The sequence below is a fragment of the Lissotriton vulgaris genome, chromosome 3_1 (genome assembly GCF_964263255.1).
Source record: "Lissotriton vulgaris chromosome 3_1, aLisVul1.2, whole genome shotgun sequence".
Classification (NCBI taxonomy): domain Eukaryota; kingdom Metazoa; phylum Chordata; class Amphibia; order Caudata; family Salamandridae; genus Lissotriton; species Lissotriton vulgaris.
In genome coordinates this window covers 1539710157-1539726489 of record NC_141689.1, presented here as the reverse complement: position 1 = coordinate 1539726489, position 16333 = coordinate 1539710157, and the positions used below count along the sequence as shown (strand labels likewise).

Below are 16333 nucleotides of genomic sequence, written 5' to 3'. Positions count from 1 at the left end.
ATGGCCCTTAGTAACAGCCTAGAAGTGATGCAACACTTGAAACAACTTGATGGGGTGTACTTAGAACCATGGCATTTTATGTTTTGGGTACTTGCAATCTCACTAAATTCAAATAGGGCAAGAAAAGGTTGACGAGCATCGGACGGAACAGTTTTGTTCTCCTGTAAACCATAGTTGACTGCTTCCCCGCAGACACTTCCTCAGCAGTAACCCTGCCGCGAGGCCGTCGGTGCACGCGCGTCTCCTAGGCACCATGTCCCGAGGGTGACGGTGTAAGCAGAGTGCCGGCAACAGGCCTCCGGAAGGGCTGGGCCGGGTAGGTGTGCGCGAGGCATTAGCCCGGCTCAGCCAGCCCTGGGCCGCGGGCTACTCACAGTTTGGGACGCAGTGCCACTGTGTCTGTTCACAGCTAGCCGCCCCCGCCCTCTTTACCATACAAAAGGGCTGTGTCACATAACTCCACATAACAAGCAGCAGCCCCGCCCGTGAAGGGACCACCGGACGCCCCCCGCCCAGTGTGAATGAGAGGGCCCGCGGGGCGCCGGTGAGAGCCTCCCCGGAGCAGCGCGCGCGGATGGCTTCACTCTCCCCGGGAGAAGTGAAAGGCATCCCCGCGGTGGCTGCCGGGGCGCTCGGGTGACACGGCCCCGGGCAGGGCTCTCAGGTGACAGGTGTAACGATGACTTCATGGGGGTGGAGCCCTCGGCCTGCCCAGGTGGCAGCAGCCCGGTGACAGGTGCAGCCTGGCCAGCCGCAGGACAGCGGATCAGCTGTGAGTCGCGGCTCGAGCCTCCCGGGTCAGGGGTCACCGGGCATGGAGGCCGCAGGGAAGGAGCCCCCCGGGGGCAAGAAGAGGACCCTGCCCTTCCTGAAGAGTCGACTCTACATGCTGGAGAGGAGGAAGACGGACACCATTGTGGAGAGCCCGGCGTCGGCGGACCCGGGCAGCCTGGGCACCCTGAGGCGGAGCCAGTCTGACAGGACAGAGTACAACCAGAAGTTAAAAGGTACGACTCATGGAAGCCTGCGCTGCAGGGCTGCCCGCACTATGAGCTTTATATTTATACGAATATACATTGAAAGCAGGTCTGCAAACGTATGGGCTTTCTAGTGTCACATATGGTGTCAATCGACATATACATGCAACATATGGCAAATGCACATTGGAGCAAGACATGACAGATCATAATTAGTTCATATAAACTGATTAACTGTAACAGTAACCTTTGACCTGCAGATTGCAAAATGATCCTTTCAGCAGGCGCATTAACCAAACGCGCATTGCCTGACCTCAAGTTTATCCACTGTTCTGTGGGGCGACTGCCCAAGTCCCTGAACTGTATAGAAAACTCTCCATATACATCAGACCCGAGATTCTGTCTAGATGCAGCAGCTGGACGCTGGCTTGATTTTTTAGGTTTATTTGGTAAAATGTAGATATAGCTCCCCTTAAGCCGAATCAGTCTTAGATAAGTAGTGCTAGTGGTAGCGGTTCCGAAGTAACATTCCTGTCGCTTCAATCGAATTGACAACACTAAAGCGGTTTGCGAAAAAATAGACATAATTATTGTTACTTGTGGAACACTGTAACGCCATTACACTTCTGTGGATGTTCTAAAGAACTGCACGTTTGAAATATGAAATGTGCACCAGCTGTTTGAGGTGTACACTGCAAACCCGTGTGCTTCCTATGTTACTCCGCCCTCGTGGAATGGCTTGTTGTTAGTGCTCACTGGCAGAATTTGCTCAGCATTTTAACTTTCCGAATTAATAAGGAACAATGAATATACATTATAAGGGTGTTTTACTTAATTTCTTTACAAGGTAGATCTTTAACAGCTTCAAACCCCACAACAGGAAACAACTACTATGTCAATGTATGCTATCGGCATACGTCATACCTGGTAAGTTATAATAACAATGTAAGTAGGTGCACCACAAACTTAGTCGTCTCCTCATGTTTAAAACATGTGGCAATATTAGTAAAGTCGGTGGTGATTATTTTCTAAACCTCTGAAGGATGAAAGGCTGAGTTAGCATGCACGTTATACACAGATCTTTACAGCTGGCGCTCAACCAATCTATTTTACCATTTTGTGTGTGGTTTATTATTGGAATGTGCACTTTCAGAGTATCCGTTTGCCACCAGCCCTGCAATTGTCTTTAATTTGGAAGCCGGATGTATGTGGCTGGTATTCTTACAAATGTCTATTTTTACTCCATATTCATACTGCATTCAGAATATGGAGTTGCTCCCGGCCTCATTGACATACACGGCGACCTAGGCTGTGGTAGCAGGCTGTCGGAAATCTTGCTGCTGACCAAATAGCACGCATTTTATTGCATCTTTTAAATTGTATATTTGCACTTTGACTCTGTTGCTGATTTGAATAGCACGCGGAGTTCATTTTAACAATTGTATTTTGCACATTGTATTTGTAGCCTGCCACAGTCACTCTTACCTGTTTCCTTCTCCCCTCGTGGCCCCGTTCCGCCCCGGCTTGTGCCGTTTGCGCGGAGGGTCAGTCCGAGGAGCAGTCACTTTGTGTTCGTGACACCACTTCCGCCCTGCACTGAAGCCCCGCAGGTTAGCGGTCTAGTACTCCCTCCCCCTTCAGTACTTAATGACGGCATGGAGGAAGCGCAGCGGACGAGCGCAGCGGGAGCGCCGACTTCGCGCCGAAGTCGCGCTTAAGTCAAGCCCGTCTGCGCCCGTCCGCGGCCGACCGGGCCTAGGGCCTCGTCGTAATGCCCATTGTTATTCTTATTCCTCGGACGATCTCATGAGACTCAATTCTTTTGGACCCATTCCTGCCCGTGCCGTTAAAGCGGCTCTGGCATGCGATATCTTGGCTCCATCAGATTCTCTGCAACAGATCTGCTCCCTTGACCTTTCCCCCCTGGCTCCCCAGACATCCTCGTCCCTATCGATTTATTACCTCAACACCCGCTCCCTTATCCGTCATCAGCTTGAGCTCTTTCAATTGCTGCATCAGAGTTCAATTGATGTCCTTCTGTTAACTGAAACTTGGATTAATGAAGATTCCGCCCCCGACATCTTGGCAGCTATCCCCATGGGATATTACATCATTCACGCTAACCGACCTGCTGGGAAGACAGGTGGCGGCGTAGCGGCAATAATCCGCTCTGAATATACCTTCTCCGAGATTACGGTAATTCCCATCCCCAAAATTGATTATTTGGCAATAAAATGTATTTCCCCTAAATCGTCCTTCATTTGTGTTCTTGTTTATAGGCCCCCCCATCATATGCCTCTGTTCCCCCAACTCTTTAGCGACGCTATCGCTCCGCTTGTAATTAACCATGCCAATATTTTGGTAATCGGTGATTTCAATTATTGGCCTTCTGATGCCCATGAAAGTAACACGTCAGTTGAATTCTCCGAACTTCTAAAAACCATGAACCTCTCTCAACACATCAATACCCCCACTCATCGGTTGGGTCATATCCTTGACCAAGTTTGGACCTCTAACTTAGACATCTCCCCTCCTTCAGTTGTTCCTTGTTCCTGGTCAGACCATTATTTCATTTCGTTTCAGCTACCCCTTCACACTTTGTGCCCTCCACTTCGCATTAAAAATCTGTCCGCTCGCAACTGGAAAAGGGCCAACATGCTTGACTTTCACGATTCGCTGGTCTCTACTGCTCCGGAGTTGTATACTTCACTTGAGAATCAGGCTGATAATCTCAATGATTGGCTACGCCAGGCCAGCGATAAAGTAGCCCCTTTTAAGAAAATAAAAACCAAGCGCCCCCATGATGCTCAATGCTGGTTTTCTGACCAACTTAAAGCAGCCAAACTTGCGCTCAGGCAATCGGAGCGCCGATGGCGGCGCCACTACGATCCCCAGCTTAAGCTCGCTTACAGGGAGACCTTAAAAACCTATAAATTATCCATCCTAGCAGCCAAGACGGCATTTTTCTCTCAAAAAGTTTTGAAGTCTAATAACAAATCGAAGGATATTTTCTCAATCGTGAATGAGCTGTCCCGCCCAGACAGAGTCACCCCTCAACCTTTACCTACCCAAACACTCTGTGACTCGCTCAACACCTATTTTTCAGAGAAAATAACAATAATTAAAAACAACATACCGGCTCCGGCCTCTTCCATTTCTCCCCCTCTCCCCCCTACTAACACTAGTACCCTGACGGAGTTTCCACCCATTTCGCATCAAGAGTTTGTCTCTCTCCTCCACAAAGTCAGCTCTGGCGCCCCCAGTGACTGCTGTCCTCCGCAAGTCTTGAAAGAGGCTTTTCTAGCGTGCCCAGGTCCCCCATTAGCATTGCTAAACAACTCTCTTGCCTCTGGGGAGGTTCCATCCTCCTTCAAGCAAGCTGCAGTCCTACCGATCCTAAAAAAACCAAATGCTGACCCTACCCTACTTAGTAATTACAGACCCATCTCCCTCCTTCCATATTTAGGAAAGATCCTGGAGACTTATGTCACCCGCTGCTTGAGCTCGTTTGTAGAGAAATCCTCTTTCTTGGATCCTCAACAAGCAGGCTTCAGACCCCTCCACTCCACCGAGGCGGTCATAGTAGCAGTCATGGACACTCTCAGGAAGGGTGCTGATAACAACATCTCTCAAGCCCTTGTCCTACTGGATCTTTCAGCAGCATTCGACACGGTCGATCATACTATTTTGATCGACCGTGTCCATAACGCTGGCATTCAGGGAGTGGCCCTTGATTGGCTCAGATCTTTCCTTCATCAGCGTTCTCAATCTGTTCATCTTTCCACTTTTTCCGCTCCTTACACTTCCCTTCCTTGTGGTGTACCCCAGGGTTCTGCACTTTCCCCTCTCCTGTTTAATTTGTATCTCCAGCCACTTTTAGCCTCCCTTCGAAACGCCCCAGTCACAATCCTTAATTATGCTGATGACCTTCAGTTAATTTTTCCCATCACTTCTCATCCGTCTTCCCGCATCGATTTTCAGTCCACTATGCTGTCCATTGCGGAGTGGATGTATCATAGTCATTTAAAGTTAAATCCTACAAAAACAGAGCTTGTCCTGGTAGGAGGACCCTCGCATCCTTGGAATGCCACCTTCTGGCCCACCACTTTGGGGTCAGCACCCACCCCGGTGAGCTCTGTCAAAAGCCTGGGGGTGATCATCTCCAATGATCTCTCCATGAAGCCGCACATTAACGCGGTGACATCTGCCTGTTTTTTTCACCTCAGGCGAATTCGCAAGATCAGTCGTTTCCTTACTAAAGAAGCACTAATTCAAGTTGTCATCGCGCTCATAACTTCCAGGCTTGACTATGCTAATAGTTTGTATGCTGGAATCCCCGCCTGTCACCTCCACCGACTTCAGCTGGTGCAGAATCAGGCTGCCCGGCTGATCTTTCGTCTGCCCAAATATGAACATGTCACCCCCCTTCTCCGTTCTCTTCACTGGCTCCCCATTTCGAAGCGTTCCACTTTCAAACTGGCATGCACTACCTTTAAGGCACTTTCGAACGCAGCCCCTCTGTTTATATCCTCAACTCTGTCTCGTCACATCCCTTCTCGAGCTCTCCGCTCTGCGTCACTCAACCTTCTGGATGTCCCCCGATTTAAAAGGAAAAAACACGGTGGTCTGAGTTTTTCGGTCCTGGCCCCATCGACCTGGAATTCCTTGCCGCCTTTTCTCCGCTTTTGCCCTAAATATGAGCTGTTTCGAAAATCTTTAAAAACTTTGCTTTTTCAAGCTGCTTTCGACTAACTCCCCTCCCTAGGTCACTGGTTACTGTTTTAAGCGCCAAGAAACCTATGGTGATAGCGTGCGGTACAAATAATTTTAATAGAATAGAATAATAGAGAAGTATTTACATTGCTCTGGTTTCACTCACAAAGGTTCACTTATATGAAAACAAAGTGAAAGTTCCATGCACTTTTTCCATACTCGACAATTGCATAGACAGTGGCCCCATGATGTCTTCTTGAGCCTATCTTGACTGTTCTCTTAATAATGCCATCTGGCGAATTGAATTTCTATCAACTTACAAAAATCAGATTGAGTAAACAAATTAAACTCTGGAATTCACAGGTGAGGGATGCTCTAAACTCGCCACAGGCTCTAAGGAAGACGTTTAATCATCATTCAGTGTTTGTGCATTCCTGCTCTTATCTCAAAAAAGACAGCCAGGTGATAAAAGACAGCAGACCAATATTTGTATAAGAGCATGTTTGTTGGTAAACAAAAAGACACCAACACATGGGCAGATCCACCCCCCACCAACCTACCGCAAGTGACTCCAAGCCAACTACAGACCCAGAGTGGAATGCCACGACTGACAGCAAAGCTGTACTAACAAATTAACTCCATTACGATAATTCACCAGAGGACCTTACAAATCTCTTTAGTAAGAGTAGGGGCAGGAAATTTCAGGCTGGAAAAATACCAGCTATGTTGTAATTGAATTTTAGCATCCACACTACGTTACCACGCCTGTCGGCTTTCCTATTGGTGGAATGTCAATTTGCATTTTGCTGTCTTGGATAAGTGCTATTTTTTAAAGCATTTAGCAGATTTAAAGGAAACGGACGCAATAGGTGCAACTGAATTAAGGGCAGTGGGAATATTAGATGACAGAGTATTAAGCTCGAAAAAGAATCTGGTAGTATATCTACAGGGGATTCATAGGTCCGAAGTAAGGGGCATGAGTGAGTCAACCATCACAGGCACCCACATTTATCAGTGACAGGGTGCTCTACTTTAGGACAAGGTGGAATGTGATCAGACAAAGTAAAGGGTACCCACAAATGGTCAGGACAGAGGATCGGTAGCTGGGAGCCACAGGTATTACATTCAGTGGCACAAAAAATATAAATGAAGCATATTGGATTATATGGTGGGAAACACCAATTGAGCACTGCAGAAGAATGAAATGTGTAATTAAAGATTTTATCATGTGGGTCTGATACACTAAATTTAAATCTGTCTCCAGCACAAATTGTGATTGGGAGATTATAAAATGGGACATTTTGGCCTCCTAGAAATCCACCGTAGGCATAATTGGCATTAGGCGATCGCTACAAAAGATAGAAATGGAAGAGAACAAAAGGTTGGTTAACAAGGATTCAGTATCTATTATGATATGGACCAACACTGCTTTTAGTATTGAGAGAATCATAAAATATAAGGTTGACTTTCCAACAACGTTTGTAAATCAATCTCAGACCTAAATTTTATAATGTGATGGGACACTGCCATTTAAGTGTGGAATGCCAACAGAAATGAAGCAGGATACCATGAAGAATACGATATCTAGATGATGTCAAGGATGGGACCGTGCAAAGCTTGGTGGTGTTTCACTGTTGAGCAAGTACTGAGCTGGGAATGATGGGGCGAAGGAGTGAGGGAGGAGTGTGACAGATTCTGAAGATGATGTACTAAGTCTAGAGTCTGTCTGAACGTTCTCAGAGACGTATCTTCAAGGGGGGGAGGTTAGATTGTTACCCCCCCCTAATAAATGTATTTTATGATACATAGTTGGGTACAGCTGCTTTCAGTCCTGTATGGTGAGATGACTGTCTGATTTCACCAGGAATTTTCAAATACACACAGACAAAAACGTAAACACACTCTCTCCCTCTCGGTATTGATAGTCCTAACATGTTTTGATTATTTTACAAATTACTGTGTTTTCTCACACTCAGTACCCCTATCAATCCGCATTCCTCTCCCCTTTCACTGTCTCTTAAGCCCCCTTCATGCATCCTCCTTTTCCTATAATGTATTTTAACATTATACGCCAGCGAGATTGTTGGACATGAACAAACATGGTCAGTGGAAAAATAACTTCCGTCTGCGTTGCAGCCAGTTTGCCGCTCTGGAAAAGCGCAGTAGTAACATTATTTCTAGTAGACAGTTGATAATAGGAAGGCAGGCAAAGGCGTTTCCCCGTGAGGAGAAATATTTTGCAGTAAGAATAAAGCTAAATCTGTAAATGTGCATTTGCATCACATATCCACATTAGAAAGTTTCCACCAGTTTGAACTTTCACGCGTGTAAATGTTAGGCCTGTGACTGCTGATTGCAAATCTACAACTGGCTTAGATTTCCAGGAGCACCTTTGGGTTTTATTGGGAATACTATAAAAGTTAGGAATTTGCTCCAAACCTGGGTGTAACACCGAGGTAGAAAATATCCAGCTTTACCTCACCAGGCTTGACGAACTGGGCCATGAGAGAACACATGTGACATTGCACTCCACCGTCACCCATATATTATTTGTATCATGTGGTAACTAACCCCTTAATCGTGGAGCGAATATTCACATGTAAATATTGATGAAGAGTAGCAGCCCAGCACATATGAGAAAAGTTTTTAATGGGAAGGTGTCACCTCAACGCGGAGCTTTCTTGCGTAAGACACTGGGATTGTGTCTGGATTAAAGTCCACCTCGCATGGCTTTCACACACACCTTGTGCTCTGCACCGTCTAGTGAATTCATTTGCTTGACCTACCCTGCCTGTGTTGAGGCAGCATACAAAAATCGAGTATATGCAATGAAAACGAGCCATTTCCATTTTCCCCAGAGTTCTAAGGTTGCTGATGTCAGGTGTAGCCTTGCTTCATAGTTCATATCAGTTTGCATTCTGCACATGGTGGTCTGAATGACAGCTGAAAGGAACGCCAGGATTGCAGCTTTTGAACTGCAAAAAGCACACTGCTCTGCATTAGGGTCATAAACCATCTGAGTTATTTTCTTAGTATCGGAAGCGAGGGTTACTTGATAACCACAGGTCACCACTGCAGGTGTCTTAGCCTTTTGACATACCGTATCCGATAATACACCTGGACAGCAAAGCTAGCTGTTAAGATAGGCCTTAAGGTTAAAGTTTGTAGAACGGAAATCTGCAACCAACTCGAAGGTCACAGGTCCAAATGTTGTTGTGTTGTGACTGACTCAGGATTTCGTTCTTTTAAGGTTGATAAAAGGAGTACTACCGAGCTGAGTAACAATATCTGTTATTTACAGTGTTGCTAAGACAGTGGCGAAAAAGAAATAGTTACAAGTGTTTGTTTGTGCCTGTACATTAATGTAGTGTACTGTTTGTGGAAAGCAGTATGTGACTTTCTCACAGGCAGAGTTTACAGTCCAGATTCTACTTTAAATATGGTGGTTCCCCTAAAACAGGCCAGGCCAGGCTTGCAGCTCCCACCTGCACCCAGGTTTAGCCTCAGCTTTGGTCATTAAAGGGAAAGAGTGGGCAGGCGGAGGAGTCTGCCGCATTATGTGATAGGTGGGCTAGGGAAGCGTGGCCTACCTTGTCACGCGGTCGCTCCGCCTCCTCCTTGTCAGCCATCATTTGTAGCATCCAATCAGCATTTTACACTTCTTTTAAAAGAGAACCACAGATGGGCGGGCCGAGTAGTATTCACCAATTTTTTCAACTGAGTGAGCTGAAGGGGACACTTTATGTTATTTTTTTAAAATAAAGAAAATACAATTTTCATGCTACAATAGTCCAGATGTCTTTGGAACAAACATTTCAATTCAGAGTTCAAGTAGATCCATCCCCCGTATGCCACAGGAGAGATACTCGTTAGACCTCATTAGACCTTTGAATGGTTACCAGAATGGTTACCAGTTTTTCGGTAGGAAGATTCCCCTTGGAGGTGGGGCAATGAGTTTGGTGATATCAGTGATGCAGGGATGGCTGAGGGGCATGGTGTATGGGCCTGGGCAGGATTTTAATTACACCGCAGTAATCAGAGTAACTTCAGTAATTCTGTGTTACTCTTTGCTGCAGAATTACTGATAATAACGTGATTAGGCCTGCTCACATAATTAGAAGTAATTTGGGGGTAAAATTCTACCACCAGAGCACATTCAGCGAGTGCGAGTGGCTATTCGTGCTGATGTTTATGTTTTGTTGCACTATTTTCTTAGCTCAAAATGCATCCTCTCATCCATTTTGGACACAAAGGAGATGGGTCCAGCATATCTAATGAAGAAATTAAAACCATATATGCCCGCACGCCAATTGAGATCGAGCAACCAACACCTGCTCTGTGTCCTGAGAATCAAGAGAGCAAGAGTGGGCGGACGCACATTCTCTCTCCTTGCCCTGTCCACTGGATCGGACTGCCATATGACATACGAACCTGCTCCAATTTTGGATAGTTCAAGAAACTGCTTAAAACCTGGCTGTTCTGTCACTAACTAGCACTCTTCAATCTGCTGTTTGCTAATCTGGTGCCGAGAGATCCCTCACCAGGGATGATTTGATTGCGCTATACAAATTCAAAATATTATTATTAATAATAATTTTGAGCTCAGAAACTAGAGCTAAATCCTGGTAGTAAGTTAGGGGGAAATCGTACCCCAAATGCAAATATAGCGAATGCGAGAAAAAAAGAAAATAGCATGTAATTCTGTGAAATCTCGCAGAATGTTTTTGTAATTCCACGTGATTATGCAACACCGAATTATGCAACATACGTCCACTCCTAATAGTGTAGTGGCTGTACCTTGTTCTGAGATTCGCTCACTTGTAAAGAGTTGTATGTCCTTCTTGTACCTTGGCATTTTATATCATTGTTAAAGCCCTAGTTAGGCGTGCAATAAATATGGTTAATAAGTAACTTGGTGCTTTGCCAATTTAAGTTGTACCCTATTGACCAGAGGGTTAAATTTTTATCAGGTTTAAAAAAAAATATATATGTGCCTGGCACTTATAGACGACTATTAGACCTCTATCTTAACTGGTCAGACCGTTTGTAATGGTTACTTAGTTACTTAAGCTTTTTAGGTGAAACCCAACACTTCTTGGGTCAGACCTCCAAATATTGTTTTGTGGTACAGTAGGGCCGATTACTGTAGTACATTTTTCTTTTAGCTTGGCCAAAATGCAAAGTACAGTGAGCACAGAAACTTTGCCATAATGCACCAGGCATGGAACTGCTTGAGACCCCGAGAATACTGTGGCTTGGACTGTAAGTCGCTTGTGTCATTAGCAACACAAAAACACAGCTGCGCATAAGCTGTGGTATCATGTCAGGAAGACGTTTACTATGGCAAACATTTCACAACCATAAGAAACTGCAGAGAAATATTTCCATTTTATGTTCATGACATAATGTTGATTAAAATCAAGAACGTTCACATTTTGTTAAGTATGGACGTTGTTATAAATGGGATCTCTGGTTGGCTAAGGCTTGCGCCAAAGCCAGGCAGAGACCACCACTCTAGCCAGGGCTTGGTAGTTACACGCCAAAGATAACTCCTGCTCACCTCCATGGTAGGTTGGCACGAGCAGTCAGGCTTATCCTGGAGGCCATGTGTAAAGCAATTGCGCACGTGCACAGCAACAACATCCCAGGCACACTACAAAAGGAACTCCACACAAGGTTATATCAAAAATACCCTTTTTATTCTCCAAACACATTAGAATATTAAACACATAATATACATGGTGCCACCTGGCACTAGGTTATCTCTACAAGGGGATTATCTACACTTGACAGGGCCCACTGGACCACTCTTGGAACCATCACACAGGGAACTTAATAAAAGTAAAACAGATCATAAATGTACAACCAGTAAACACTGGTAATCACTGTACTCAGCATCAGTCTGTAACATAAACGACATTACGCACAGTATCACATCAGGCGCAAATTACATTCTGCGCCAACCTCTGCAGCATAAACACATTATGCAATCATCTCAAAAGTCTAAACACTTTAGACCATAACCTCCTAAGCATAACTCAAATTAGGGGCGTAAATCACAAAGTGAAACATAACCTCACTAGCATAAACCATGATATGCAAAAACAACCTCATAATCATAAACCACAGTTTAGAGGTATAAAACAGGGTGCGTAAAACATACTACACACATTACATTTCCTAGCACCACATCACATTAGGGCCTGGCGCCCTACAATTCTAACAGCCCCCCTGGCCAACTGGCCATCTCAGACAGGGGCTCAAATGCCCTATGTCCAAAGAGTCAGGGCTGCTGCCTAGGCAGCGAAAGTCAAGGGTGCGCCACTGCGCAAACCTAAAAGTTGCAGCTGCCCACTACTTGCTGGGCAGCTGTGAAGAAAAGTATGGGGCAAAGGAGTGCATCTCCCTCCTTATTCAAAACATGCCCCCAAAGAACTGTGCGCCTAAACGGTGCAGCTGCCCACTACTTGCTGGGCAGCTGGGAACATTCCAATGAGGCCTGGCACCACTGTGCCGCTTCTATCCCTCTCAGAGACTCTCTTAATAACTGCAAAAACGTAGGCACCACTGTGCCACACCACAGGGGAAAACATGGGTCTCTCTGGGCCCTCTAGGAAATAATTATGCCCATCGTTGGAGCCCGCAGGCTCAGAAACAAAACATGCCCCACGCTGGAGCGGGCCGCTGCTAGACGGGGCCACTCTGACTACTACGGGGCCTCGGGACCCCCCGGGGGCCCCTTAAAAAAAATATTGCCATGTTGGAGTGCCCCACTGCACACACGGGTCCGCTCTGACTCTGTGCCCCACGGGCACTACAATATCCAAGAGCCGTCGCCCCCACGGAGCCCTACTCACCGGCTCTGGTTGGGGGAGGCTCTCCCTTCCTGGGACCGGGACTTCACTGTGGAGCCTGGAGGCTCCGTCACTCCTCCCTTTAACCGGGCCCCCTCCTGGGACCCGGGGCTCCGCAGGAATTCTCCGGCACCGGGGCTCCCAGCCGCTCACGGGAGCCCCGCGAGCCATGCTCAGTCTCTGCAGCAGTGCAGGCGGGGCTCTCTCCACTCACAGGAGCCCCGCTCTTCCGCCCACCATGGCTTCCTCAGGACTGCTTTCAGGCCTCACAAGGCCTATGTCCCAACAAGGTTGCCTGACTTCCGGGTCGCTGCAAATGCGACCCGGCAACGTTTCAAAAGCAGCTCGGTCTGCGGCGGTGATTCGTATTTTATCGGCAAAATGGGGGGTGGGCTCGGGCTCCCTCGTAATTAAAAACGTACAGAGGGGTGGGCACCCGCTTAATTAAGGGCAAAGTTTTCTTCACAGCTGCCCAGCAAGTAGTGCCCACTAGTCAATAAAAATGAAGGATATTGAAGACGCAAGGTGGGCACCTGCGAGGCATGAACGGAATGCGGGGTAGACACCCGCTAGGAGACCATAAAATGCCGTGATGCGGGGGGGAATCCCAATGCCGAGGATTCCCTCCAGGATAATGGTAGTGCTCCTTCTTGGCTGCAGGGAGCACAGCGCCAGGTGAAAGTGCTTCCAGGACAATAGAAGCAAAGCGCTCGCAGGGCGCTAGAGATCAAAGCCAAAGGTCTCGAAGAAGAGTCCTTGAAGTATCCAGGGGAAATGCAGGGCCCAGGGAGGCAAGCCCTCCTGGAAGCCCCCCTGGGCCCTCGCAAGGTCAGGATCCAAGAGCAGAACATCTTCGTGGGGTCACAGCCCTTTCTTTTATACACCATTTATTTTGTCTAAAAGGTCCAGGGTCTGGTGGAACCAGATACAACTGGTTCAGGGGAGCTGTTGTGCATTTTGTTTTGCTCAGCTCCTCTCTTCTATTCACAGGACAGGCCAAGGACATCAGACGCACCACAGGAGGTGGACCCAGCACTGTGGAGGGAAGGCACAGCCCTATTCAGGTCCCAGGTGCAACTCCTCCCTCCCATCTACATGCAGATCTCCGTATTCACCACCGGGCAGACCCATCCTGGCTCCTGGAGCCACCCACATCATCCAGCATCTGTCAATCACAAGCCAGACAGGCAATTCACATCAGGCAGGCAGACGCAATGCGCACAGAAATGCCAACTTCTAAAAGTGGCACTTCCCCACCAGTCACAATAAATCTGTGCACACCATTGCGCAGCATTTATTCTCACGAGTTCGCACATACCAAACTCGCCCCTGTACTCCTCTCATTTCAGGAATTACCATGGACACACATATTCCCCATGCATTCATATGGGAGGGCAGGCCATTCTCACCGCACGCACTTTACACTGGACCACAGTGCTAAAGTGCGCAGAGGCCTAAAATCACCAACACTAGTTTACAGAAAAAGGCTAGGAGAACGCAAAAAAGTTTTGGGGTGAACCTGCCAAAAGGGCCAAGTCCAACAGACGTCAATTAGGGATAGCCGGGGGTAGCAGCAGCCCTGTTCAACCTCTAGCACTACATTTGCAACCCCTAGTTTCTTGTGCATGAAAAGAGCAACATAAACCGAAAGTAACAGGACTCTTGCACCATTTGTTTTTCTTTATGTATTTCTACTTCTTGCCATCTAGTCAACTGCCCAACAGCAAATGTAATGCTTTTGATGGACTTATGGTAGTGGAGTGGTAGTGGTAGTGGTCAACCATATGATGTCATCGGAGGGTGAAAGAGTATGTGATGTCACTTCCTCCTTCCCTAGCATTTTGGTGCATCAACATCCTTATTGTTATGACCCGCAATGACTTTAATTGGTCGATATTGTCTTATTCCTTATTGTTTGTGACCAATATGTCATTTTGTTTGGACGCTATAAAAAGACGAGGCGCCTGAGAAGTTATTTTAATGTACAATGGGCATGATCATCCACCATTCCCAAGTTCTTACATAAAGTAATGTGGGACGCCATGTAGCTCCGAAGTTCTGTGGCATTCAAGGAGCGAGTGCTGGCTGTACGTCAACTGTTACCTAGAAAAATAGGTTAGGGATTGTACTGCAAATCTTTTGCAATTCAGTACTAAGCAGTAGACATTGTAGGTTTTATGTAATACAGGTGTTGAATGCCCATCCGACTGGTCTCTTGTGATGCTCTTTACGGAGCCCGCGCCACCATAAATAAGGCCCCTATGCTAACACTAAGTTACTGTCCCCTTTGAAGGAGGTGTAACTGCACCTACAATCTGTCCAGTTCGCGCTCATCCTCGGGCGTCGAGGTTTCTGCCGCCCGGACGTTTAGTCAACATGGAGGCTGTGGTGAGTGTAAACAGCGGGCGGACGCGTGCGCGCGCACCCAGCAGGAGAAAGAAGGAAAGGACTGATAATGCGTGGCATGATGTGTGGAATGCTCCACAAAGAATGAGAACCCCCAAATAAGCTGCGAGCGTTTTATTTGCACCGAAAAATACTTCGCTGAAGTACATTAATACTTTTATAAAAAAGACCTTAAACTAACCGAAAATATTTCTTTAAAAGGACGTGTTTGGAAAAAATATACGAGTTTGATAAAACTATTATTTTTCCTGCCCCCGGGCTCCTGGCATTCATTATATCACTGGCACAATTGGGGCATTGTGCGAGGCTGTAAACCAGGCCAAGGTGAATACTGTATTCCTGTCTCAGCTCCGTAAACCGATAGCACGAGGAATGCATTCACAAAAGGACCCCCACCCCAACGGTATTTTCTAACAGGATCTATTTTTTTTTATTTCTAAAGAGAAATTGAATCCCTCTAGACAGAGCCATGCTTTCTTCAAAAGCTGGCCTCACTTAGTCACTTGTAAGTGCATCTTTCATCACACTCACTTCTCTCCGGGAAAATGTTGTGGCTCTTTCAAATAGCAACAAAGGGTTATGAAAAATGTGTCTGAGCCAGAGTGGCATGTCTGCTCTCATGTGCCCCCTCTTTCCTTCCAGAATACTACTCAGGTCGAAGATCTGCGTCAGTGGCCAAGTTGTTGACTGCAAAACCATCTGATCACCATTCCCACAAGACTCAATTATGTGGACGCTGGCAAATCACTACTTTTCCTTACACCTTAAGTGCTATATTAAAATGTGGTCATTTACAGCTTGGCAGCGTGGGAAGCCACCCATGACTCTGCAGAAGGATGAAGTTAATGTGAACAGACACGACCCACACGTCCTAATAAAAAGTGTCAAAATTCAAGGCCATCAAAATTACCCTGCATTTTGAAGGGTGCCTGCCAGAATGATGGCTGTATCCCATCCTCATTTCAGAAAATATCAGCGTTCAATGTTGCTGTTGTAGCTAAAGTGTAGCTATCAACAGCAACATTGCAGCAGGTGCAGTGACACCAAGGCACCAAAGGTTGAGAGGCCCACTGCACCGCAATTAAGGCAGTCTTTTAGTATTAAACCGGAACCGGAAGAAACACATTTTACTTCTATACATTAGGGTTGATGGCAGTGGTGGTTGGTGCCCGGCAAAAATGGCGGGGCAACTGTTGTATACAGTTCACACACAAGACGCTAATCAACACATTACATTCATACTTTCATGCATACAATCATTCGTACCGCGTCATAAACAGAATACAAAAATAAATACAAATAAAGAAACACTTAAAAAAATAAAAATAATAAACTAACCTTGCCCTTCAGCACGTCCAGTACCCGGCTCCAGAGTCCTCTGAA

The 16333-nt window shown here is 46.5% G+C and overlaps 1 protein-coding gene across 1 annotated transcript in view; it reads left to right on the top strand.

The window, feature by feature from the left end:
• The first annotated feature begins 727 nt into the window (after positions 1 to 727).
• ARHGEF38 (Rho guanine nucleotide exchange factor 38) overlaps positions 728 to 16333 on the top strand; it is a 459846-nt gene continuing 444240 nt past the window's right edge. The window contains exon 1 of the mRNA XM_086962037.1: positions 728 to 1007. Within this exon, the coding sequence (XP_086818163.1) occupies positions 815 to 1007 (193 nt within the window). The 5' untranslated portion in view covers positions 728 to 814. The remainder of the gene's footprint in view (positions 1008 to 16333) is intronic.